Raw genomic sequence first — 26,040 nt, 5'->3', positions numbered from 1 at the left:
TTAAGGTTTGACTCTGAAAATGTCAGACCCCATAAGATTTTTATATCTAACTCAAGGTTGAAATGAGGGTTGAAGGGTTGAAATTAGCGCTCTGTGAATTGTTGGGTTTTTTTTTTCTTTTGCAGATGTTTCATTTCCCAAACTAGGTTAACACCATTTAGTGTAACAAGCAGTTTGCTCTCAGTTTATATTCTGGTGGCTTGCCCTGTCAATGTTGATGGGACTGGTCTTGGTAGTTGTTTGGTTGGGCTGTTTATTGTTAGCTTGTTCGGTAGTTCTCTGATTGAAGTATTGTTTATTTCTTGATTGTTGGTCTGATATTAATTTTGGAGTTAATCTATGGTCACCTGGGTGCTGATTGCTGGTGGGGAGGCATTTTAGTCTTTTTATTCCCTTTTTGGGCTTGCTGATTGTCTCTTTTGCACAGTATGTAGATATTGTTTACGTCTATGTGTCTGTTGATGGCTAATTTGTCAAAAAAGCCAGGCTTCTAGAAATTCTCTAGCAGCAAGTCCAGCAAGGCCTTTCACAAGGCCTTGTGAAAAACTGGTACAGGGGTGCTATTTGCATAGTTGTGTTAAGATCACCAGAGTTCTGACTTCCTGCTTTATTGCACCCTTGGCATGTTTGGGGAAATACTGTTGGTAAGAGAAAGGCAACTCCTTCATCCCTCTTCTCAAGTCCCAGAGTTTCACCTTCACCAATGCAAATGGCAGAAAAGCTTGCCGTTATCAGCCTCACCCCTCTTCCCTCATCACTACTTTGATGGATGGGAATTTTCCAAACGGTGGTGATGCCCAGGATATTCACATATTCTGAAGGTGCCTAACCAAGACATTGCTATTCAGCAGTGTGTCAGAAGAGAGCAGGAAGGAGGGGGAAGAGTCATCAAAGCAGCAAATTTCACACTGGGATAATATTCTTTCCGTTCAAGGACAAGCAGAGTGCACTTCACCTCAGCCCTTAAGAAAGGGCCCTGTGAAGTGGGAAGGCAACCCTGCCCCCGCCCTCCCCCTTCTGTCATCTCCAGGGACACATCACATGCTGAGCGAAGGTCACTGTTGTCTTCTCCAGTTCACTGAGTTTATCTAGCGGATTTCTCAAAGGTTCTTTTGTTCTGCCAGGCATCTGGGACTGGCACTGGCTTGACTTCTGTAATAAATGGGGCCCTTACTGCTTCGTCATTGAATTTCTCTAGCCTCGTAATTCATCTCCCTTCATTAAGGAAAAGCAAACTTACCACTTATCACTTGCCCAAAGAGTTCCTCTGGAGTGTCACCGAAGAATGGGACGCAGCCGACCAGGAACTCATAGAGTATTATGCCCATGGCCCACCAGTCCACTGGCTTGCCGTAGCCTTGGATCAGGATCACTTCCGGAGCAATATACTCAGGAGTACCACAGACCTGCAAAGGGACAGAAAAGAGCATTTCACCTGTTTCTGTGATCAAGGAGGTTTCTTCTTAGGGATGGGATGAGATCCCTGTCTCCCCCGCAAACCCAGAAAGGGCAGAATCAAGAGAGTGAGGACTCCTTCAGAGGGGTTCGTGGCTTCTGGTGTTTGGAGGCCTTTTCCTTTGAATCCAGTAAAACAACCTAGCAGGCCTCATTAGAAGACATGCATGTTCCTTGCCATAAACATCGTACCTGTTTATCTACAAACTCTCGGGTGTCTTTCTCAATGTGGCCCTCATAGAGATTGGTAGTCATATTCATCAAGCCAATCTTGGACAGGCCAAAGTCGGTCAGCTTGATGTGGCCCATGGACGTGATGAGCAAGCTGGAAGAAAGAAAGAAAAAGAGAGGGAGAGGGAGAGAGAGAGAAAGAGAGAGAGAAATGAAAGAGAGGGTGAGGGAGGGATGGAAAAAAGGAAGGAGGGAAAAAGGAAGGGAGTTTGAATGATGAAAGGAATCAACCAAATAGTTCAAAACCTGTAATATTTTTTTTTGTAAATTTTATTTGAGTTTTCATGAAGAGAAAAAAAACACAAATAAAACATCTTTTTTGAAAGTAGTGTAATCCCAGGTTACATTTCTTCATACAGACACAAATTCAGGTTCATGCTCATTTTTATATTCTATTCCGTATCTTATTACTATTTTACATTTTCTGCATAGCTTCTCCCCTTTTTTAATTTTCTCAATTTTATTTTAATTATCTCATCTCAGTTCAAATATTGTATTTATATTTTTTGTCTGTCCTGTTTCAATTATCTATTATCTTTTCTCATTAAACAAAATTTCTACTGTAGTTACTGAGTATGAGTATGACGCCTTTATTTCTTTTCCCTAAAGTTGTAACATTCAATATAATACATAACTTCCATTCGGATTCTGCTTGGTACATTCTTAAAATACACACTGTAACTTAAAAAAAGAAAGAATTATAAATGTATATAATTAAAACAACATTCCATTCCAATTCAATTCTATCATTAATATTCATTAAAATCTTAACATCTTTAACATTACTTTTCAATTAAATATCATACTTCTATGGGAACAATTATAAGCTTTCCATAGTTAATTCCCCCACCCCTTCACTTATATTTTATAAAACATTAACTAATTAAAATGTTGCTGTTCCTTCCTAATTCAATTTTCTCATTTATTTTATTTCACTTATTTTATTCACAAACATTTCACTAAATTACACTATTTCATCCCTCATTTTAATCATAAGTTGTTTCCAATTTTCTAAAGTTATTTCTATTATTAATATAACAATACAATCTTATGTACGTTTACAGAATCCCTTTTTCAGTTAGATTTTCACCCATTATCTCTAAATAGGTCCTGTTTCTCTATATCTTGCTCCGGTCCTTTGTAACTTCTTTTCCTTTCCTTCTTCCCTCTCTTCTTCTCTCTCCCCTTTTTACCCCCTTGTCTCTCTACCTCTATTTCTCTCTTCTGTATTCCCCTTTTCTGTTGCTTTCCAGTATTATACTTAGTTTTCGAATTATTTTTCTTTTCTTTGGTTGTTTTTTTAAGTCTTAAATTCTCCATTCTCTTTCCCCCCTTTCCTTTTTCTTCCCCACATAAAATTGCTTGTTCATTAAAGATGGCTTCTTCTTTGTCCCAGTCTTCTTGTTTTGCAGTCGTTTCTTGTTGTTTCTCATAGTTCCAAATCTCCATTTCTAAGAATTGAAAAACGAAGCCAAAAGAACCCTTCCCTTCTTGTGCATCTTCTTTGTATTTTTTAAGTTCCATTTTCAATTCATCCAGAAGTGGTGCCATTGTATAAATTTTTAAACAACCACCTGATTGATTTTAGTCATTCAAATATAATAACCAAGAATCCAAAGATCACCAAATAATCCAAATACACTTTCTCTTCCTGGGGTTACTATTTAGTTGCAAAGTTTCAGTTAAAATGTATCTTTTAGAAGTCTTGTTGAAGTTTTACTGTAGATTCTTTTTAATTCCAGGCAGTCTCCTCCCTCTTCCAGACCCTGCCCTTATTCTTTTTCTCTCCCTTCCTGCTTATGAAAAAGAAAATTTTTAATGTCCAGAAATCTTTATTATCCCTTTGGCATTTTGTTTTATTTTCAGCTTAATTGCCTATTGATGTCAAAGCGGATTTTTCTGATTTCTTAAGTCTCTTAGTTGTCAGTATAGGGAAGGAGAGAGAAGAAAAAAAAAAGCCAAACCTTTCCCTTTTCACTTTCCTTCGCTGCTTCCGATTCTTCTTTGGGAGCGATGTTATTTTTTGTAAATTTAAATTCCAGGGTACCTTAGTTGTTGCTTTTACAATTTAACCCGGTCAGCCAAAACTTTCACTTCTTATCTTCCTCCTGCACATTCTTTTTCAATCGAGTTCTCCTTTGTGGTGGCCATTTCTGACCACCGCTGCAACCTCCTTCGGGAAAGGGAGTAATGACCAGCTGAGGAGGAGAGATGCGGCTCTCCTCAACCCTGCTGGCGGTCTTCCCCCTCTTCACCACCTCTATGGGGTGGCTTAGCCCTGAAACCAGCTGGCTCGGGGGCGCTCCAGTGGCGAGCCCAGACAGAAACCACGCACAATCGCAGATTTCTGTCTGTCACCAAAGCCCTTCAAACCGGAAGTCTCCAAAACCTGTAATTTTTTTGTTGTATGCTGCTCAGAGTCACTCGCTTATGAGATTGACAGCTATATAAATTACATAAATAAATTTAAAAACTAGCAAACTTTTTAGCCATTTGGGATACTGGCCTCTAATTCTAAAAGTAGAATACAATGTGAGTGGATTTAGTTGTTTGTCACAAATGCATAGGTGTTACTGCCCAGGCTATCCACGCAGCCAGTCAGCATTCTAGGCTATAGCAAACAAACTTATTAGAAGAAAACTCCCCAACAAGAATTGTTGAAATAAATACATCCCACCCGCCTCCCTGCATTTCACAATCTAACTTGTACCCAACTCTCACTTGTCTGGTTTGAGATCCCGGTGAACAATGCCGTAATTGTGGAGGTACTCAAGGGCCAGGACTGTCTCAGCAAAATACATCCGGGCCATGTCCACAGGCAAAGGTCCCATGTTCTTCAGCAGTGTGGCACAGTCCCCACCTAAAGGAGATAGGATGTCAGAGAGTCCACTACATCAGGCATGATATTCCCCTCTGAAAAATAAATCGGGGCCGGACAAAAGAGACCCTGCGGCCCGCGCCAAGAAATCACACACAGAACACCAACGCTACACACCCTTCCTTTCCAGCCGGTCAGGTGTGGATCAACTCCGGAGCTGGGCAGCCGCTACCCTGGTGGCAGGGCCGAGGCCGCCATCCGGGGAGCGCCCGCTGCTTTCCCTCGCCAGGGCCGGGAGGTGGTGTGTTGCCCTGCGCCGTGTGGCCCCCGCCTGGCAGCGCGCTTCTTGGCACGAGGCAGCCGGGTTGCCCAAGGAGCCCGGCCGGCCAGGCGAGGGGAAGGCAGCGAGGGCCCTGCCGGGCTGGGGCAGAAAACCCGCTTGACAAGGGGCCGGGGAAGCCTGCGGGCGGAGGACCAAGCGTGCTGAGAGGCAGAGATTCGGCCGAGGCCGTCAGACGGAGAGAGGGCTGGTCTGTGGCTGCCCAGCTCCCTTTTCCTGCCGCCTCAGCGGCCTCTGCTCGCACCACCTGGGCTCCGCTCAGGTGTCCAGCTGGGGCTGTCAGCAGTTGCTACCGCCGGCGTGGCTCCGCACAGCTCCAGTCCTGCGTTGCCTTGGGAAGGGAAAGGCAAAACCGGGAGCCGCTGCGCCTGAGCCTCCAGTGCCGCTCCTGCCATTGCAAAGCGCCGCCGCAACTCTTCCTTTTTGCCTTTCCCTTCCCGAGGCAACGCGGGACTGGAGCCGCGTGGAGCCGCACCGGCGGTAGCAACTCCTGACTCAGGGGGCCTCCGAGGGGAGGGGAAGGAGGAGAAGAAGGGGGGGGAAGGGTGGGGGGGCGATTCCCCCAAAAAATCGGAATTCCGATTTTAATCGGAAGAATATCATGTCTGCTACATGTAAACCAGGGTTGACATCTAAACCAGGGTTGTCCAACCTCGGCAACTTTTAAGACCTGTGGACAACTCCCAGAATTCTGAAAGTTGAAGTCCACAAATCATAAGGTTGCTCAGGTTAAACTTCCCTGATCTAAATCTTTTTTTCAACTTATCAGGCTAACTAACTGTCTTTTAGGCATCAAGTAAGCAGATTTTATTTAATTTTGTATTTTATATTGTTTTTTTAATCTCTTCCCCAAAATGCCCATTTTAATGGCAGTACTTTTATTGTCTAAGATGGCGATCCTTTAATGTTCTTAAAAAGATTCTAGTGCTTTGTAAAGTTTTTAAAATGGAAAACATTTTACATATGCTTTTTAAAAGTATCCTGCAGAAATCAAAGGGAAAATCTTTCTCCCTCCTCCCCCTTCACACACTTAGAAAAGCCAAAAGCACATCTCATCGTGCCAAATAAATATATTTGGCAATACCTCATTCTTTTATTTAGTTTTCCAAAATGAGGTTTTTAAAGTCTCTGACTGAGATTTCTTTGGCAGAGACCGTTAGGAAAACTTTTTAAGATCAAGAAACAGATTTTAGGCAAACTGAGGAGGGTTTGGGGAAGGGGGACGAAAATGTCAACCACTTCAACACTGCACTTCCAATGCAAAGTCCAAAACATCAATGATGCTTTTGAGACTTTGGCAGGCTTCGTACAACATATTTTGCAGACTTCCTTTGGCAGCTGTTTGCCAGGGATATAAATGTTGCTTTTCAAAGTTTGCCAATCTCTGGATTCCAAAACTCTGTAGCCTTTTAGGAATTCAACACATACAATATAAAACCGCAGAACTGTGGAATGCTCCATGCTCTTCTAGAAATGGATATTAAATTCAAGTCAGAACCAGATTTTGCCAAGATGAAGTTCTTTCTCTTTGGAGCAAAGGATACTAGAAACTGCCCGATACCGACTCAAACCACTGATATATCTACCCCATGACCACCTCCACAAACTAACATCAACCATCATGGAAAAAAGCCTCTTCCAAGTTTTGCCACCCATGATCCCTTGACTAGAGATCTTGCCTTAAAACAGACCCAGGATTTCTTCCACGCAGAGCAGCTGCTCTTTCCTGAAGATCTTTGTTGCCAGGTTTTTCTATCTCCACCCACGCCCATCAAGATATGTCCTTCTGCAACCCTCACCTTCCACATACTCCATGACCATGCAGAGGTGACACCTGGTTTCGAAGGAGCAGAACATGCTGACCACAAAAGGGTTCTCCGCAAAGGTCAGGATGTCGCGTTCCACAAAGACTTGCTGGATCTGGTTCCGCAACACCAGGTTCTGCTTGTTAATCTTCTTGATGGCAAACCGTTGGCGAGTCTCCTTGTGCCGCACCAGATACACAGCCCTAAAGAAACATGGAGAACTACTGGGCAACTTGGGGAGACGGGAACATTGTGACGTTTTCTACCCCATTGTTTGGACCTCTTGGCAACGCGTTGATGTTGGTGAGGCTGATAGATAGTGACTGTCTCAGTTCACCATGGCCATAATGAGGATTAATTCGAGTACAGGTAGTCCTCGACTTACAATGATTCATTTAGCAATTGCTTGAAGTTACAACAGTATTGAAAAAAGATGACTTAGGAAAGGTCCTCACACTTAATCGCAATAGTACTTAGACTTACACAGGCAGCCCTCGACTTACAATCACAATTGAGCCCAAAATTGCAGTTCTTGAGACATTTGTTAAGTGAGTTTTGCTCCACTTTATGACCTTTCTTGCCACAGTCATTAAGTAAATCACTGCAGTTGATAAGTTACTGACCCAAGTGAATCTGTCTACCCCATGGACTTTGCTTGTCAGAAGGTTGCAAAAAGTAATCACATGACCCCGGGACCGTTCAATGGTCATAAATATGAATCTGTTGCCAAGCATCTGAATTTTAATCACATGATTGTGGGATGCGGCAAAGGTTGGTACTTTGAAAAAAATGGTCATAAGTCAATTTTTTCAGAGCCATTGTAACTTTGAACAGTTGAACTGTTGTAAATCAAAGACTACCTGTATACGTTTCACAGTACTTTACAACCCTCTAAACAGTTTACAGAGTCAGCATCTTGCCCTCAACAATCTGGGTCCTCAGTTTAACATCCTCAGATGGATGCAAGGATGAGTCAACCTTGAGCTGGTGAGAACCGAACTGCTGGCAGTCAGCAGAATTTAACAATCCTCCACCTAGCTGACCGACCGGCAAGCCTGTAGCTATGCTATTTAGTATGGGAACATCAATCTCTAGATTGATCTCTCACACCAAGTTGTAGAAGATTGCTGTAAGCAGTGAAACAGTCCCAAGGATCGAACTGCTGGCAGTCGGCAGTCAACAGAATTAGTCTGCAATATTGCATTCTAACCATTGCGCAGCCACGGCTCAACAATTTAACAACCATTATAGCATCCTCACAGTTACATTATTAAAATTTGTACCAGTTGTAGCATCCTGGGGTAATGTGATAGCCATTTGTGACCTTCCTAGCTGTCTTCTGACAAGCAAAGTGAATGGGGAAGATGGATTCATTGAACGGCCATATGAGTCTCTTAACAACCGCAGTGACTTGCTGAGCCTACTCACCCGTAAGCCCCATTGCTGATCAACTTGATAGTTTCAAAATCGCTTTCGCAGGGCTTCCTCCGTGGAATGGGGGTAGAAGACTGGTTCTACAAGAGACAGGGAAAGTGAAGGGGAACACATATTAATTGCAGTCTATATAAAGAACGATATTTATTGACCTATTAACAAGATTTGTGGCTTCATTTCTGAAATAATAAGGGACGTGGTGTCTCAGTGGCTAAGATGCTGAGCTTGTAGAACAGAAAGGTCGACAGTTTGGTGGACTGAATTCCTAGCACCGCGTAACAGAGTGAGCTCCCGTTACTTGTCCCAGCTTCTGCTAACCTAGCAGTTCGAAAGCATGTAAAAATGCAAGTAGAAAATAAGGACCACTTTGGTGGGAAGGTAACAGTGTTCCATGCGCCTTCGGCATTTAGTCATGACCATGGAGACGTCTTTGGACAGCACTGGCTCTTTGGCTTTGTAACGGAGATGAGCAACACCCCCTAGAGCCGGAAACAATTAGCATGTATGTGTGAGGAGAACCTTTTTACCTTTCTGAAATAAGTAGCATACAAGAATATAAGGGGGTGGAAACCCTCATTTATCCCAATATGATGGAAGAACAAAAGAGTTAATATCAAAGAGCTCAAAATCCTATATCCTAGGGGGGATTAGAACCATTCTGGGGACCAAACCCAGCTCCCCATCAGCCCAAGTCAGAAGTATGAGAAGGGCAGACAGAGATGAGGAGGGCAGAGTTAAATGTACCATTAGTTTAGAGGCCTTGTGTTCCCACAAGGACTCCAAATCCAGCTGTTCTGAATACCATTGACCCTTATCTGGTACCAATTCAGCACTGAATCTTAGTTGACTAGATTCTTGGTTATAGGCCTGAATAAATTTTCTATGCTGCAATTTTTGTGCCTGAAAGAAGCAGTATGATCTCAAAGAAGACCTTATTATTAATATTTCAATGAATGATTACTGAACTATTTTAAATGATGATGACAAACTGAACTGGATACAGATAATCCTCAACTTACAACAGTTCATTTAGTGACTGTTCAAAGTTACAACAGCACTGAAAAAAGTGACTTATGGCCATTTTTCATATTTATGACCTTTGTAACCTCATGTGATCAAAATTCAGAAGCTTGGCAGCTGGTTCAAACTCATGATCATTGCTGTGTCCCAAGGCATGTGATCTTCTTTTGCAACCATTTGACAAGCAAAATTGATGGGGAAGCCAGATTCACTTAACAGTTGTGTTACTAACCTAGCAGCTGCATCAATTCACTTAATGACTGTGGCAACAAGGGCCATAAAATGAGGCAAAACTCACTTAACAGAAATTTTGGGCTCAATTGTGGTCATAAGTTGAGGAATAGAGAGAAGAAAAGAGAACCTCGGTGGCGCAGTGGTTAGAGTGCAGTATTGAAAGCTATTCCTACTGCAATTTGGCAGATTGAATCCCACCAGGCTCAAGGTTGACTCAGCCTTCCATCCTTCCAAGGTTGGTAAAATGAGGACCCAGATGGTTGGGGGAAATAGGCTGACTCTGTAAGCCGCTTTGAGAGGGCTGTAAAAGCACGATAAAGCGGTATATAAGTCTAAGTGCTATTGCTAATGCTAATACCTGTATTGATAAACAGGCCTTCAAGGATACCCGAATGGTAAGTAGATTTATTGTAGGAAAGCTGAAGAAGTGCCATATAAGTATTCCAGTGACTAATACACATCAAATACCAGTTCTTTTTATACTGAAATCAAAGTTCAAACTCCTGTGCTCTTTTTCCCCACCCACATAATATAATGGAGTAGAAGCCACTCTGGAAGACAATTTGTGTACTCAGGGTTGAACTTTTCTTATGAATGTTTCATTATCTAACCAGATAATTATACAACTAGGTAGAGTGTCTAACTAGCAAACCCATTTTGTTGGGTAAATTGCTTCTGTGTCTCATTTTGTTAGCAGATGGATCCAGTATCATGACGTTTGCTTATGACAATGTGAGTCCTTAATGTTAAGGATTTTTTTAATGAGAAAAGAAAAATAGTAAATTAACAGTAAATGAAATAAAATATCAATCTTGATTACATCTGGCCCTTTAGGAATTTCAGTCTAGAACAGGGGTGTTAAACTCAAGGCCTGTGGGCCGGATCAGCCCGCAGGGTGCTTAGATGTGGTCCACGGGGCTGACCTGAAAACAGCAAAGGACTCTGCCAGTGAAAATGGAGCTTGAGAGGGCCTCCTGAGCTCCCTTTTCACTGGCAGAGGGTTGCAGGAGGCCACCACAGCTGAAAACGGAGCTTGGGAGCCCATTTTTGCTTGCAGAGCACTCAGGCCACAACAGGCGCCCCGACACGAGTGACGTCGAGCTGGCCACACCCATCCCATTCACCTAAGGTCAAACATAACCCTGATGCAGCCCTCAATGAAATCGAATTTGACACCCCTGGTCTAGAGTAATGTTTTCCTCAACCTTGGGAACTTTTCAACTCCCAGGATTCCCCACTGAGGTGGCTGGAGAATTCTGGGAACTGATGTCTACACATCTTAAAGCTGCCCAGATCGAGCAACATACAGTTTTAGAGAAACGCCTCACAACAGACTAGAAAGGGAAGGCGAACATAGTTTTACCTCAGGAGGTTCATCTTGCTGCTCTGGGCCTGCTGGGGAAGGGCAGTCAACTTGATCAAACTGCACAATTTCTGGGGAAGAAAGAGAAGCGCAACTGAAAGCAATGACGAATAGGACATTGACCTGTTTCTCATCTGCCTTCCCTGCTGTTTGATGGCCACAACAATCTTGCCTTTTCTGATTGGCAGAGTTCTTTCCACTATCTATGATTTAAACCAATTGTGAGGTCCTTGGCATGGGCTCCGAGCTTGGCTATTTTCTTGCAGACATTTCATTATCAAACTAAGCAACATCATCAGTGCTAGAAGGGAGTAGAGTTTTGGTCTTGGTTTATATACAAGTGGCTTGTCCTATCAGCGTTGGTGGGAATGGTTCTTAGTGGTTCTTTGATTAGGATGTCGTTTACATTGTTTGTTTGTTTGTCTGAGTTGATAGTTCCTTGAATGGGGCATTGTTTACTGCTTGAATGTTGGTCTAGTATTTAGATCAAATTAAATTAGAGACGCTGCCTGCAGCAAAGACCAAGTGATGCATACGAAGCAGATGTCACTGGACTATTTATTTCATCCAATTTTTACATACTGCTGTGCTCCAAAAACTAATTCCAAGTGATTTACATATAAACGCTGTATTGCCAGGTTCAAACTAGAAAACCTCTTTTTTTCCTCACCTTCCAGAGGGTCTTTGGCGAGTCCCAGTTGACTGATAATGTAACGTGGAATGTCTGTTTTGATGCCTTGTCCCACTTTCGCATGACCTTCGGCTGCCTCCAGGAGGTGATAAAATTCTTCCGGGTCAAACTCCTGGAAACCGGAGAAGGAAGAAGGAGCGGAGAAAATAGAAAACAATGATCCTTTTCATAATAAGGTTTATATTAAAAATGAATGAAATTCAACAAAAGTCTTCCTCCTCCACCACAAACCAAAGGCTATGGAAATGAGTAGGTCTAAAATAAATCACAAGAGCTCTCCTTCTCTGCCTGGACTTCTCACATTTAGGGACTGTTACTGTTAACAATCCAGGACGGTCCCCTTTCATGAAAGCCAATAAACGGTGAAATCTAATCTGTAATAATGTCATGCACTCTGAGAAGACCAAATATTTTTTTTTCTCTCGCACTCAATTCTGAGATACAGAGCCTCAGCAGGAACAATGCCATGGTAGAGGAAGCAACAGCTTCCTTGGCTCAGAAATCAGAAGACAAAAGCTTATCTATAAATACCAAAGATTACAGTTTCCCTGTCTCTGCTGCATAAACCCTGCCTAGAACCATCACTCATCTCAACTCTGAGCCATCTGGAAAACTCAAGCTATCGTCTCCTGGTGCCATCACGAGAAACGGAGACATTTTCAATTCCAAGAAAGCTTCCATTCCCATACTTCAGCCTGTTTGTAATTATGTGCTGGCCCCAATGAATTCTCAACAAGGATCCATCTTGCACACATTGTCTTGCAAACATTGCCAGCAGCAACAAGCATCCAGAAGTAGACATGAGGGCTTTGTTAGCTATTGATTGTTAATAGCCAGTGACAGCCTCTCCAATTCCATGTATATGTTTCATCCTTTTTACTAAAAGAAGTTAAAACACAAGTGTAGGCTGCAGCAAACTAAGATAATGCATCTACTGTACATTTAGCACTGTTTTTTAAGGATAGTTAGCCAGAGTATTTTAAATTCAGTAAGGCTAATTAAGGAATGCTCAAAATTTAAATTTTAGAAAAATAGCTGGAACCATGCATGTTTAATTTTAGCTCAGTTTCAAAAAGCTCCAGGAACTGTTTTAGGGACTTGCAGAGTGCATTCTCAAATTGCGGAATATATCTATCAAATCGCCACGAAGTCTACATGGACCTTCCAGCTTCATAGTAAGAAATCACGGTTGCAGTAAGAGAAGAAAAGCAAGATTGTTACCTTTTTGACTTGCTTGTAACGTTCCAGGGTAGGGGTTCTGCAAACTTTGCAACTTTTAAGACTTGTGGACTTCAACTCCCAGATTTCCCCAGCAAGCATGGCTGGCTGAGGAATTCGGGGAGTTGAAATCCACAAGTCTTAGAAGTTATCAACTTTGGAGACCCTTATTCTAGGGGGATCTGGCTGGCCATTGTCAAATGATCAATTACATCATAGATTTTCAATCTGACCCACAAGGACCACGAGGAAGGTTCAGTTTACATTCACCCTCAACTCAAGCAACTCAGGCAGCCATCTCTACTGTTCCACACAGAGCTTTGGGGTCTACATGAGAGCTTCAGCAGAAAAATGATCTCTCAAGGCTTGCGCTTACTCTAGACTAGAGCAGGTAACAGATAATCAGAGTTGGAAGGGACCTTATAGGTCATCTAGTCCAACCCCCCACCCAAGCGGGAGACCCTACATCATTTCTAACAAATGGCAATCCAGTCTCTTCTTGAAGAGTACGGGTGTCAAACTGGTGGCCCACAGGCCAGATGAGTCACACACAGACCCACCCCAGCTCTGCGAAGGGGAAAAAAACATTGCGATACATCACGTAATGGCAACGTGATGCCATGAGTTTGATACCCGTGCTCTCGAGGATGATGGAGATCCTGTAACCCTTTGTCCCTTCCCACCCAGCTTAGGCTGAGTATAGCAGATAAGTCAGCTTCATGCTTACCAAGCACTCCAGCAGCCGAGCTGGCCGGGAAATGATGATCAGTAGTTTACGGACCAACTGTTCGATGAAGTGCAGTTCCTCACTCTCAGAGCGCTCCTGAGCCTGGCAGAGAGCGTGATGAAGAAGAACTCATAAGCATGACTGAGAAAAAAAACTCCCTAGGGAAGTCTGGATCGTTGGGGAAACAAGAGAAACTCACATCTCTTAGCATTTTCTCCAGCTTCTCCTGCAGTTCAATGAAATAGCGGGAGGTAATGAGGGCCCCTTGGGACTTGTTGAGACAGTCACGGGCCAGTTCAATGATCTGGTGGTGGATGAATCCCAGTACACCATCAGCCAAAGGCAGGATGCTGCTGGGCGAGAAAGCAGCAATGGTCTCTGCCAGGCGCTCCTCCATCTGGGCAGTGGCCTTTGAAGAGAGGGGAAAGAGGGAGAAAAGGAGAGGGGTGACTGTGCGATCCAGAAGCTTCAGTTGGGATCCACATACAATTTTCAGTGTTAAGATGATCCCGCCTCAGAAGAACTAAAAAGCTCAGGATCAAATCTCTGTTCCATCCTTTGTTTCTCTTGCATCCTTCCAACATTTGCGCAAGCTACTTGTAAAAATAAACGTGAACCGGGAATGAAGGGCCAAACAGTTCCTTCTGAAATGTGTTGCCCGAGGCACCAAAACAGTGAAATATCTTTCCCTTGGATGGTTTTCATTCATCTTTCTCTCATTAAAACATGCTTCAGTTCAACAAGGTTATGGCTCTTAAATTTCTACAAAACTCCAACAACTGGAAAAGAGAGGAAAGCCACAGAAGCACAATACTCTGACTGTGGTACCCAATGCTTTTTAAAATACAATTAAATATAATTTATTTCCTTTCGGTGCTACGGGATGTGGAGCCACAATGCGGGATCTAGATTTTAGCATGGCCTACAGGTTATTCTAAGCTAAACCGATGGGCCTATGGTTCATTAATTCCAAGAGATAAAAGTTCTTAACAGAGCCTTACCTTTGGGAATCTCTCCTTGTATACATGATTCATCATTACCACCTCATTGTCAAAGGTCCCACTTGTCCGCCCAGGGCTGCGAAAAGAAGAGGCAACTGCTGAGGACATATCCTAAGCATTCAAGCAAGGCAGGAATCAGGAAATAGAAGAGAGCTTTAGTAATGCTCAAGATCCCCCAAATGTCTTGCTTTAGCCAGGATTCCCATCTTTTGAATGTGTCAGATTGATAATAATCTAAGTCAGAGAACCTTTATGTGGTGACTAGCTTAAACCACTGAAATCAGAAGGAGAGAAAAGAGCATTGTCCGATTTTGCTTCCTCCTTCCCTAAAATGCACCCTAATGGCTCAGCGCTGGACTCTGGCCAAGCCATGACTAAAAAGGAATCCAAGGATGATTCTTTCCAATGGATGTGACTTATGGGTTGTTCAAAGAGCAGAGTTGCTCTTAATTAAATTAATCAGTTGTGGATTGTAAGAAGCACAAGGGAGCTACTAGAATATTTGTTCTGTGTGACAAACATCCCTGGTTCAATCTCTGGTAAAACAAAGGCAGGCATGGCGAGAACCAGTGGTGGTCAGGGCAAAAATCTTATAAAAGTTGCACTCAGCTTCAAGGCTACTGAACACTATGACATTATGTAAGAATCCCAGCAGTTACTGGGTATCAAATGCAAGCTGTAGTGATATTGAAATCCAGATTCAAATGCTTGTGCCTCCTCTCTTTGGACAACAGTTTCCACTTATCTGTTATTTTGATGAGCTACAGTGATACAGTGGTTAGAGTCCAGTACTGCAGGCTACTTCTGCTGCCTGCTGGCTGCCTGCAATTTGGCAGTTGGAATCTCACCAGGCTCAAGGTTGACTCAGCCTTCTATCCTTCCGAGGTTGGTAAAATGAGGACCCAGATTGTTGGGGGCCAATACACTGACTCTGTAAACCATTTAGAGAGGGTTGTAAAGCACTGTGAACCAGTATATAAGTGCTGTTGCTATTGAGAGGAAGACAGCCTCCAGTTTAAACACCGGAGACTAAGCCTTCTCCATCTTTGCACGAGCAAGGGGCCACTCACTCTAGGTAAGGCTTTGCTGTATTCTTATTTAAGGGATTCTAGTCTAGTGCAGCCCCATCTGACAGTTTTCAGCCAAGCCAAGCAGAGGAGTCAAGTAATGTCATGAATTACATGCATTACAATAAATCGGTGATTTATTGCTCAATCTAGGTAAGGAAATGTAACAGACAGTGACTCAAAGTTAAAAACCTCTTAAGAAGCAAGTGATGAACACTGGAGCAGGGAAGAAAAAACTGCACTTCAAGGTAGGTTCACCTTTTTTAAAAAAAATATAGGGTTAGAAAGTTCAGGTGCAAAATGGATGCCTTGTAAGGGGTAAAATGAGCAAACCTTTAAGACGCTTGTTAAGGATGGTTATGTTATTCCCGCATAAATTCCTTCCTGTGCAATCCACTTAACATAGGTAGTCCTTGACTTACATCCGCAACGGAGCCCAGAACTTCCATTGTAAGTTATGATGGTCATAAGCTGAGGCATCCACGGCCCAATTTGATTACCTTTTTTTTTTTTTTGCTGCAGTTGTAAAAATCAACACAGTGGCCGAAAAGCAAAAGCGGCAGCTGTTAAGCAAACGCTTAATGTTCGCGAAGAGAGACAACGCATACCTATTCGCATTTTTGGCTCTAAAACCCGCCATGAATCATGTCACATGACTATGGGATGCAGCAGCTAAGCAGAAAAGGTGCACTAGTTGGCAAATGCAGACATGTGACCCTGGGAGGGGGTGTGTATGTGCTGCCACTGGAACTCTGGGATCAAGTCCTAAGTACCTTTTGTACTTGTCCACTGTAAGTTGCTAAGTGACCAGACATTAAGTAAGGACCACCTGTAGAACCTTCTCCTAATTTCATTAGAGGTGTCATTCTGAACCATCTAAAGAAGAGACACCTGTCCAAAGCCAAGAATACCTCAAGCTGCGGGACCGAGGACGAAAATATGGTGAGTGGCGTCCGTCTTCTCCTGGGACGCTTTCGGTGCTGCGGAAGTGCTTTGACAGGAAGTGCAGTTCATCAGGAGTAGGTTGGTAGGGCAGTTGGTGGAGACGCTCCTGAGAGGAGGAAGACGATGACTGGACAAGAGAAGGAGAACAAAGATGATAGACCAACATGAGAACGAAGGTGAGTAACTCTTGTTCTGACACACCATCATGGAATATTTTAATATCTGCAGAGGAACCAGTTGCCTCAGAATAAACAGGCAGCTGGAAAAACTGAGGGAGGGGGAAATGTGGTATTTAAGAAATAAAGTGAAAAAAGCCACTTCCTTTCATAGGAAGATAAGCTCTTCCTATGTTAACTCTGGCAACTGCAAAGTTTACATACGTTTAAACCTTGGTTTCTGCGGGGCCTCTTTATCTCGACCACCAGCACTTCTGCAAGCAACTTCTAGGCCTCTCTCAATATCCTCTTAGCCTGGCAGTGGTTTTTTTGTTTGTTTAAAAAGGCACTGAGATGTTAAATTCCAAGACTGAGTTCATATTAAATTTTCCAACAGTGACCAAGACGCAGAACCAAGTTTTCTTTGGAATTACATGTTTAGCCATACTTTGATGCTGATAAGTTGATACGTTTCTAGCAAATGCTTGAGACAGCTAGTGAAACCAGAAATAAGAACAGTTCAACAGCACCAACTTAAAAAGTTCTAGCACACTAGGTTAATTACCACCTTAGAAAAGTAAGTAGGAAATGAATATTTCCAGGAAAACAAGACTACAGATCAACAGACTTGGAAGGGACCTTGTAGGTCATCTAGTCCACCACCTCCACCAAAGCAGACCTTACACCATTTTTGATAGATGGCAGCCCAGTCTCTTCTTGAAAGCCTCCAGCGATGAAGCTCCCACAACTTCTGAAGGCAACTTCTGTTCCATGGGTTGAGTATTATCACTGTCAGGAAATTTCTCCTTATTTCTAGCTTGAATCTCTCCTTGTTCATTTTCCACCCATTATTCCTTGTCTGGCCTTCAGATACCTTGGAAAATAGCTTGATTCCCTCCTCTCTGTAGCAGCCCCTCAAATATTGGAAGACTGCTATCATGTCTCCCCTGGTCCTTCTCTTCACTAGACTAGCCAAGCCCAGTTCCTGTAACCGTTCTTCATGTTTTAGTTTCCAGTCCCCTAATCATCCTGGTTGCTCTTCTCGGTACTCTTTCTAGAGTCTCAACATCTTTTTTATAGTGTGGTAACCAAAACTAGATGCAGTATTCTAGGTGTGATCTTACTAAGGCTTTATGGAGTGGTATTAGTACCTCACTTGATGGAAAATAGATTGTTGCTAGTTGCCATTCATCCCAACTCCAAAGAAGGGTCTGACTTAATGGACTTCATGTAGCACACCCTTTTTTAATCTCATGCTTTCTATATGAACTACAATGATAATTCTTAAGATTTCCTAGGCTATAAAATATGAATCTGTCTCACTTTAGCACAGAATCTGTCCATAATAAGATGCCAGATTTATTCCACGCTACTTACTGAAACAGTAGAACTGGGGGTGTTGGTCCCATAGCCGGATGAGGGCAATGACGCGAGTGACCACCTTCGGCCATCAGCTCTGCAGAAACAGAGGTAGAAATTATGACATCAAGTCTCGGAGAACAAAGGATTGCTATTTAAATCCAATAAGTGCGCTGTCAAGCTGATGAAAACAATTGGGAAGGACTAACCTGACTGCTCAAATATAATCTACAACAGAGGTTCCCCAATACCTGGGCTATAGACCGGTATCAGTCCGTGTCTTGTTAGGAACTGGGCTGCACAGCTGGAGGTGAGGGGTGGGCAAGAAATATGTATTTGTAGCCGCTCTCCAGTGCTAGCAACGCTGCCTCAGCTCTACCTCAGATCATCAGGCATTAGATTCTCACAGGAGTACCTACTGTAAAACTGCACATTTGAGGGATCTAGGTTACACACACACACACCCCCGTTGAAAAATTATCTTCCACAAAACTGGTTCCTGGTGCCAAAAAAAGTTGGGGACCACTGATCTGGGGGAAAGAAGGGACTTTTTCCCTATATACATCAAGGTCCCTCTATATCCCCATATCTTCTCTCTTTCAAACCCAGTCAAAATACACCGCATATTCGAGATCAAGCAGAGATTTTTCTGGATGACTTTTCCAAAACCCTTTAGGTGAATGTGGTGTTCCTAACTACAAGCTCGCCTCTTCTCCCCAAACTGCCAAAGTAACAATGCTGGAGTAAGAGGAACCATCTTCAAGTAACACACACATCCTTGCCTTCCAGTTCCCTGTTTTGCCTTCTTGGTAGCTTCTTTAAAAGATTTATAAAAACAAGGCAATCCAGCATATTTCAGGCTGTGTGGCCCTACACATCAGGCAGATGTCCTGAGGGAACTACAGATGGTTGCCAGGGCTAGAGAATTGTCAGGATTTTCTCCTTCAACTAATCCTAAAGATCGGACTGCTTCTCAGGGTTTCAATCAGTAATGTCCAGTTCTGAAGGATGAATTGTTTTTTTTTGATAACTGCAAAATGTCTATTCTCAACAGAACTCCCAACAGTAGCAACATATTGCAATCAAGAAAATCAAAATGAAAGCTTTATTTTGTTCAGAAACTAGGGAAACCAATGAAGTTTTCTTTTTATTTACTTCCGACCCAGCAGCCAAAGCTCTTTAATCTGCAATCTCCAAATCTGAAAAGTTGTTGTTCTTTTAACTTGGGGCAATGGATTTAAATGGATGGTATATTTAAATATACCATCTGTTCTCCCCCCCCCCCCGCCAAATCAAGGCGATTAATGGGAGAGTCAGACTGTCTGTTCTGGGTGATGGTTTTCTTATGGGTCATGACTCAGTGTGAAATTTTTGCCCACAAAAAAAGTAGCGGTCATCTTTTATTTTTCATTACCAGCTCTGTTTACAGGGCCGCTCTATAACCAAGTACTTAGCACAGTCCCTAACAGAACAGAATGGCTCAATAGATTTAAGAATCAATCCTACGTGATTTCTTCCCGTTGCTAAAGTTACCTGTCAGTTCGAGGAACATGGCTTTTTCCAAGGCATCATTGAGCAAACAGGAGAAGTAGAAAAACAAAAGGAAACAGGGAAAGAAAAGGGTGGGGAAGGATATACAATTAGGAATCACAGGAAAACGCCTTCCCTGGGTCTGAGGGCATTTTTCTAACCCCCCCCACCAAAAAAAACCCTGAAATTAGAAAAAGTTATACAGTGTATACTTTAATTTGATTTTTAATGTAAAAATTGATTGGCAAGCAAAAGAACGAAAGGCCTAACAGCTTGCTGTCGCTGCTCTTGGGGAAAAATAATTTAATTCATACAACTGTCTGATTTTTTTTTTCGATTTCCAGTTCAGAAATGAACTTGAGAAGGAATAAAAATTCCTGTTGAAAGTAGGCTTAAAAAGAGCAGAGTATTACTAAGTGGTGTTACTAAGTGTGTAGAAGTCAGCTATGATAATTTCAATACAGAGAAATCTATTCTGCATATATGTCAGGCACGAAGAATCAGGACCACTTGTAAGGTTGTGGCATGTTCAAGCCTATATGCAAGAATCTGGTCAACCAAAGTGCAACACTAAATTGGCACCAGGTAAGGGTCAATAGAATTCAGGAGAGATTAGACTTGGAGTGATCATGGGAACGCAAAGACTCTAAGCTGATAATGCACTTAACTCCACCACCCCCAGCTCTGCTTGCTCTTCTTCTACTTTTATTTTGATTCAAACCAAACTCTTTATCATGAGAGATCTTTTCCTCCCGACAGTCACAAGTAAATGATGCTTGGCAAAGAAGAAAACCTGTAGTTGACAAACTAGAAAGGGCTGACAGTTTTTCCTCTCTGAGCTTCTTTACTCGTTTTGCTATTATGTTTTGGTTTAATATGTTTGATAAACATAACCTTATTACCTGGGAACCATCTTCAAAACATACTTTTTCTTAAAATTCATTATATGCCTTTAAGGAACAAAAACTTGCTGACGCTTAGCAAAACTGGATCTAATTCTGGAGAGGAGATTATCCTGCACAAATAGCTGCTTTGAATTCCACAATGGAAAAAGAAGGGAGAGATAAATTTCCACTTCTAGGCAAAAATGGAGATTTTCAAGGCATTTATATAATAACATAAAAGTCAGGAGTGAGTAAATAAAATACTTTTCCAAATTGTGAAGACCTAGTATTTTATTGCTTTCTCCCCACTTTGCCAAACATTGAAGTGGAACTCTTTTTCTTTTAGCCTAGATTCACTTCCTTCCATCTTTCTTCTTCCCTGGTCCCAAGAAGCTTCTGTGGTCCCTTACAGCAGACTCCCTTGATTCTTTCCACCAGATGTGGCCACCTAAGAAGCTGTGATTTCTTACCTGCGAGCAAATGGAAAGCTGGCAGAGGCACCTGTGGAGAAGTTGCGAGGACTATCAACTGGACTACTACTGGCTGCAGAGGAGAGGGGGCGATTGGACAGGGGCAGGACAAAACAAAACAATGGACTTTTATTAAAGAATCAAAGGGTATAGAAGAAAGCAAGAGATCTTGAACACCACTCAAAAGCTAAAACTTGGGTAGGAATGGTTGCTTCAAGATCTATTCATTAAATGCCTCTATTCTAGGAATCTATGGAGATTCTCAGTCATCTATGGTTGTCCCAAAGACGTTTTTTTCAAGAGGCAACTGGACTTTTTGGTTTTTCTTTGAAGATTTTTCTCTTCTCATCAGCTCTTGAAATCACACTGACTGCTGGTCAGTTTCTCTGAGCAATTTAAGTGCTGATTACTACTTGAAAGTCCTACGTGGCTCAAGACCTGATTATCTCTGAGACTGCCAACTCCAATGTGAATCTGCCAACCATGTAGATCTTGGAGAGAGGTCATGTGAAGGTCCCATCCCATGAGTTTTCTACCTACAGAGAGCTGGTCTCAGGATTTTCTCACTGTGGCCACTCCTATGGTGGGACAGCTTGACCTTTATCTTCCCCGATAAAGAACATTTTGTTATAGACACTCCCTAATGAGTCCACAAAAAACATGGCTCTAGGAAAAAGCCTAAGGGGGAATATTAGATGTTGGTATCTACCTATGTTACTCAGTGCTATTATAATATTAAATATTCTTTAGCTATGTTAATCTTCTAGGGTCCTTTTTCCATATGTGCCACTATGAAACATTGGGAGTTGAGTAGCATAAAACTGCTGGTAAGTAAGTGAATAAATAAATATTGTAAAAAGTGGTCAGTCTCTGATTTTATTGGATACACACGCACACTAATTTTCTCACTCAATAAAATATCCATCAGAGCAGAGGAATCAAGCATCTCATGGAAAAGAAAATTTATGTCAGCCCAACCCACTCATAGTGACTCCAGGTGGCTTACAGAAATAAAACCCCGATGCAAAACTCAATAAATATCCACTACCCACCATTCCTCACCCCTGGTGACAACAAGTAAATCAACCACTTGATGGGCTCCATATCATCCTGAGATCTCCAGGCCCCCTGGCAAAATAAGGACCTTTCGAAACAGAATCAAAAGGTGGTGGTGGGGTGTTTTCCAATCTTATTTCCACAAGGATGATATTCCACAGGGAGAGAGCCACCACAGAGAAGGCCCTTCTTCTTGGTCAAACAAGATGGACCTTCTTAAGAGGGGATCTATAACATACCCTCCTCCCCACTCTGGTGGTTGGAAAGATATAAAGATGGTCCTTCAAATAACTTGAACCCAGGTTATATGATGTTGGCCATCATGTTGAAAATAATACAAGAGATTATTTAATTAGGACTCTCTTCCCACAACTTAGAATGCAGTACCAAGATATTCTTCACCAGAGACCTGAGTCCAGCCTAACACTTTTCATGTCTTGGTAGGGATATCTGTCCTCTGTTCCCCCAACAAAGAAGCTTTCATAATTAGGCATACTCTACCTGTTGGCACAGATAGGGGTGACAAAGGACGTGAGAGGGTAGGTGAAGGAGTTCCAACCACTAGGCTCTTCCTGTTGCTTCGACAGCTGCAAAAGCAGAACAAATGATATCATGCCAGGGACAAGATTTCATAGCAGCAAGTATCACCCAGAACTCTGGGGTAGGAAAAAATCAGAATATTATGGGCGTTAATGATATATTCTCAACTCCCAAGGCTAATGGAATGAATATTTAAAAGGATACTGGCTGGGGAATTTTGGGAGTTGAAGTCCCAAAATCTTAAAGTTGCTGAGGTTGAGAAGCAATGACCTAAAGACCATGATCATGACAGTAAGCAAATCAATGAAACATTTCGATGCAACAGCCGGTTTTTCAGTCAATTCAATAAAAAGTTATGATCCTGGCACTAGGGTGGAGGAAGTCAGTCTCTGTTCCATTTGTTGAAAGAAAATTAAATGGGAAGTGTGAAGACACAGGCCATTCATTGCCTGGAACTAGTGGCAGACAGCACATCTGCCTCCAGGACTTCAATATCAACCAAAAGATTCCCCCCAGGAATGCAATGGAAAGTCACAGTCAGAAGCATCAGTCAATGAACTTGAGAAAGGAAGTGATTCACTGTTGCCCTAAGCACAATTCACAATGACCTGGGATCCCTTTCCATGGCTGCTTGGCAAGATCAGGGAATGAGGAAAGTGGGAGCGTCCAGCCAGGAGGAAACAGACGGCACAACAAGGCAGAGCCGTTTTGCTGACCTGGATCAGGAACTGGACATTGGCTGGCCATCAGGAGAGGTGTAAATAAAGGCTGTCACAGCTGGACATGGAATATATCCCCCATCCAGCAGCAAATGTAACAGCCAGAAGACAAAAGGAAACAGAGGCATCATGGGAATTTTTTTTTTTTTAAAGCAGAGATGAGGCAATCAAACCATGCACAAGTAAAAAAAGGGGGAGATTTTTAATTGTGCAGTTGTGGCCACCATCTTGACTTTTTTTTTTATCCTAAGATACCACTGAAGTCCACGCATCTTAAAGTTGCCAGGTTGGGGAAACACTGGTTTAGCTATTTTTATTTTAAATAATTGTAAAACCATTTTTCTCCAAAAAAAAATCAGCTATGAAGTAAATATATTGATAAGAGAAAAATACATGGAGAGGAACCATACTATTGTTATAATAAGGATCTTAATCACACAGGGGACAATCCCATTATTGCTAGCTAATTGGATGATTCTTAAATAAAGTCTAGTTTCTGGCCCATTTCTTTAGCAGAGAACCAATATTTACACAATATTGACCCAAGTACAGTATGTCATTTAGCCATGTTTAGGTCCTTCACATACACATACACACACTACACACAATACTGCTCATCCTTACTCATCAGTCTCTGTGTTTATGAAATCAACATCCCATTTTTGATTCATGATTACAGTAAAAGTGTGACAGAGTGATGCCATGGGGAAGATAAGATTTCCTCAGGAGCAGGTTAGACATAGCTATATATAAGAGGAAACACTCCCTCAGCCTTGCTCAACCTCCTGTCCTATCAGACTACATTTTATGTGTTTATTTATCAGAGTTTGAAACACTCTATCACCCTCACAGAGGGACCGTGTATAGTGTTCAATAAAATATGAAAACATAAAAACAGTATATAAAACTTAATTTTTTTAAAAAAGGCAAGGATTATTATAAAAAATGTTAAAAATTCACTAAAAGGCGAAGTTCAGGGCGCTAACCAGTCTCACGACTGCATGTTCTTTTGTGCTTCCCAACAACCCCACAAAGCCATGTATGTTTTCACCCCCTTCCAGAAGGCCAGGAGAGTAGGAGCCTGCATCACCTCTGAGGGGAGAATGTTCCACCGAACAGAGGCAATAGCAGAGAAGACCTTCTTCCTTGGCCCCACCAGTCCAAGTTCTGGACTTATCATCCCTGCCTGACCAGGTGGGATGGATCGATGTAATGAGACGAAAACAGTATCAAAGGTAGACTGACCCCATCCATGTACAACTTTAAAGATTATAATCAATAGCTTGAACTGAACCCCAAAACAAGCTGACACCCAATGCAGCTCATGCAGCAAAGTTATGAAATGCACAGTTCTTTGGGCACCCAAGTTTGTGTTTGCAGCCACATTCTGTTACCAGAGACATGGAGGATAATGGGACTTATAATTGAAAATACAACACATGCTAGAAAATGATCTGGGTTTTAAAAGCTCTGAGTTTAATTCTCATCAGTAGAAGATAATATTTTTTTTATTTTGTATTTTTTTTATTTATTTGTATCTCAGGGTTGAGCTGTGCAGTTCTTGGAGCTCTCTGAGCTTGGTTGTCTTTAATTCTCATTATTTCCATGTTTAAAAGCCAGCCCAGCTGGTAAAAGCATCTTTCTGCCTGAATTGCGAGAGCTGTTGCTAATCAGACCAGATTATACTGGTCTACGCACACCAAGGCAGCTTCCGGCCTGCCTGCACTCCACATGGCATCTGTGATCCCTCCATCAATTTGTTAGAGGTGGGCTTTTTCTGCACAAACCCCTTTCATTAGCTCTGTTAAGGGTGACTTTAAATGCCCAGGACCATGAACAGCTGCATCCCACAGCTGCAAAGCAATTTTAGGGAGTAAAAGTCTATCATTTCTGTGTCACACCCTGAGTTGGGCTCACTAAAAGTCAGTCTAGAGAAAAGCACACAGCAAACCTTAAAGGAATCGCTCCACAACTCGGGACTGAATCAAACAGCACTGCAAAATTGTCAAAGGGCATTAGAAAATGCCCACATTCAAACTCTGCCCCTGTGAAATGTAGATACAACGAAACCAATTACATAACAGGAACAGGAACAGGCAGATCTTGCAGAGACGATTACAGATATGAAGATGACGTTTTACATGGGAAGAATGTTCTCAGATACAGAAGGTGAAGCGGAGAGGGAAGATCATGCAGAATTGAGGTTGCTTTATAAAGGGCTGCTTAGCTGCCTCCCCTCCACAAAACTGAACTCTTCTGCCCAAAAGCACATTTCGACAACAGGAAGTGGTGACTTTCCCCTTGCACGTTGCAATCGCTTTAATCACAAAGACATCATTCCAAGCGTGATGGTTATTAAAGATGCTACAGGCAAAAGGGGATTTAATGAATTCCTCTTCCACAGGGATGGCAGGCAGAAGAAGAAAAGAGAGCTAGTCCATTGAAAAGGATATGAACAATGGGGGTGCGGAAATAAAAATTGCTGAAGCAATTAAGTAAATAAAGGTACCATCTTTGTGAAAGCCCCTCGAAGAAATATAAAAGCGTTTGCACCTTTTTTGTTTAGCAAAAGACATAATACATGGAATGGATGAAATCATCCCTGATTTTATTTCCATTTGCCATGTAGTCCCTGGCATCTGCCCATTGCAGTGGAACAAAATGGTCATGTAACCCACTCAATTTTACGACCTTTTTTGCAGTGGTCATTAAGTGAACCCAATGGTTATAAGACAAATGCAGCAGTCGCTAAATAAACCCACTGTATCAAACTAACTTCCAATTTTCAGCAAAACCATCATATAATTCAGTCATATGACCACGTGAAGCTGCAAACAGCCATAAATATGGCCATGTTGCTGAGTGCCCATAATGTGGTCACATCACTGACTGTTGAAACTTCAGAATTGGATTGTAACTCCTTTTTTTCAGGTATGCTGTAACTTCCGATGGTTGCTAAGCAACCAATCATATGTAAG

The 26,040-nt window shown here is 42.3% G+C and overlaps 1 protein-coding gene across 6 annotated transcripts in view; it reads right to left on the bottom strand.

Annotated features, from left to right (window-relative positions):
• Positions 1-26,040, bottom strand: part of MAST3 (microtubule associated serine/threonine kinase 3) — a 75,777-nt gene that overhangs the window by 15,647 nt on the left and 34,090 nt on the right. For 4 of the 6 annotated variants that reach the window (XM_087922867.1, XM_026698851.2, XM_087922868.1 and 1 more), the window contains 15 exons: positions 22,305-22,390; positions 20,748-20,820; positions 19,397-19,417; positions 17,882-17,960; positions 16,316-16,476; positions 14,338-14,413; positions 13,536-13,745; positions 13,337-13,438; positions 11,371-11,503; positions 10,701-10,771; positions 8,078-8,163; positions 6,644-6,852; positions 4,408-4,546; positions 1,648-1,780; positions 1,241-1,406 (listed from right to left, as the gene is read on the bottom strand). In XM_087922867.1, the coding sequence (XP_087778993.1) occupies positions 1,241-1,406; positions 1,648-1,780; positions 4,408-4,546; positions 6,644-6,852; positions 8,078-8,163; positions 10,701-10,771; positions 11,371-11,503; positions 13,337-13,438; positions 13,536-13,745; positions 14,338-14,413; positions 16,316-16,476; positions 17,882-17,960; positions 19,397-19,417; positions 20,748-20,820; positions 22,305-22,390 (1,745 nt within the window). The remainder of the gene's footprint in view (positions 1-1,240; positions 1,407-1,647; positions 1,781-4,407; positions 4,547-6,643; positions 6,853-8,077; positions 8,164-10,700; positions 10,772-11,370; positions 11,504-13,336; positions 13,439-13,535; positions 13,746-14,337; positions 14,414-16,315; positions 16,477-17,881; positions 17,961-19,396; positions 19,418-20,747; positions 20,821-22,304; positions 22,391-26,040) is intronic. The other 2 variants (XM_026698852.2, XM_087922869.1) reach the window with 1 other exon arrangement.

The sequence above is a fragment of the Pseudonaja textilis genome, chromosome 1 (assembly GCF_049901715.1).
Source record: "Pseudonaja textilis isolate UNSWEBS1 chromosome 1, rPseTex1.2, whole genome shotgun sequence".
Lineage (NCBI taxonomy): Eukaryota > Metazoa > Chordata > Lepidosauria > Squamata > Elapidae > Pseudonaja > Pseudonaja textilis.
The sequence above is the reverse complement of the archived record's forward strand: the minus strand, read 5'-3'. Positions and strand labels throughout refer to the sequence as shown.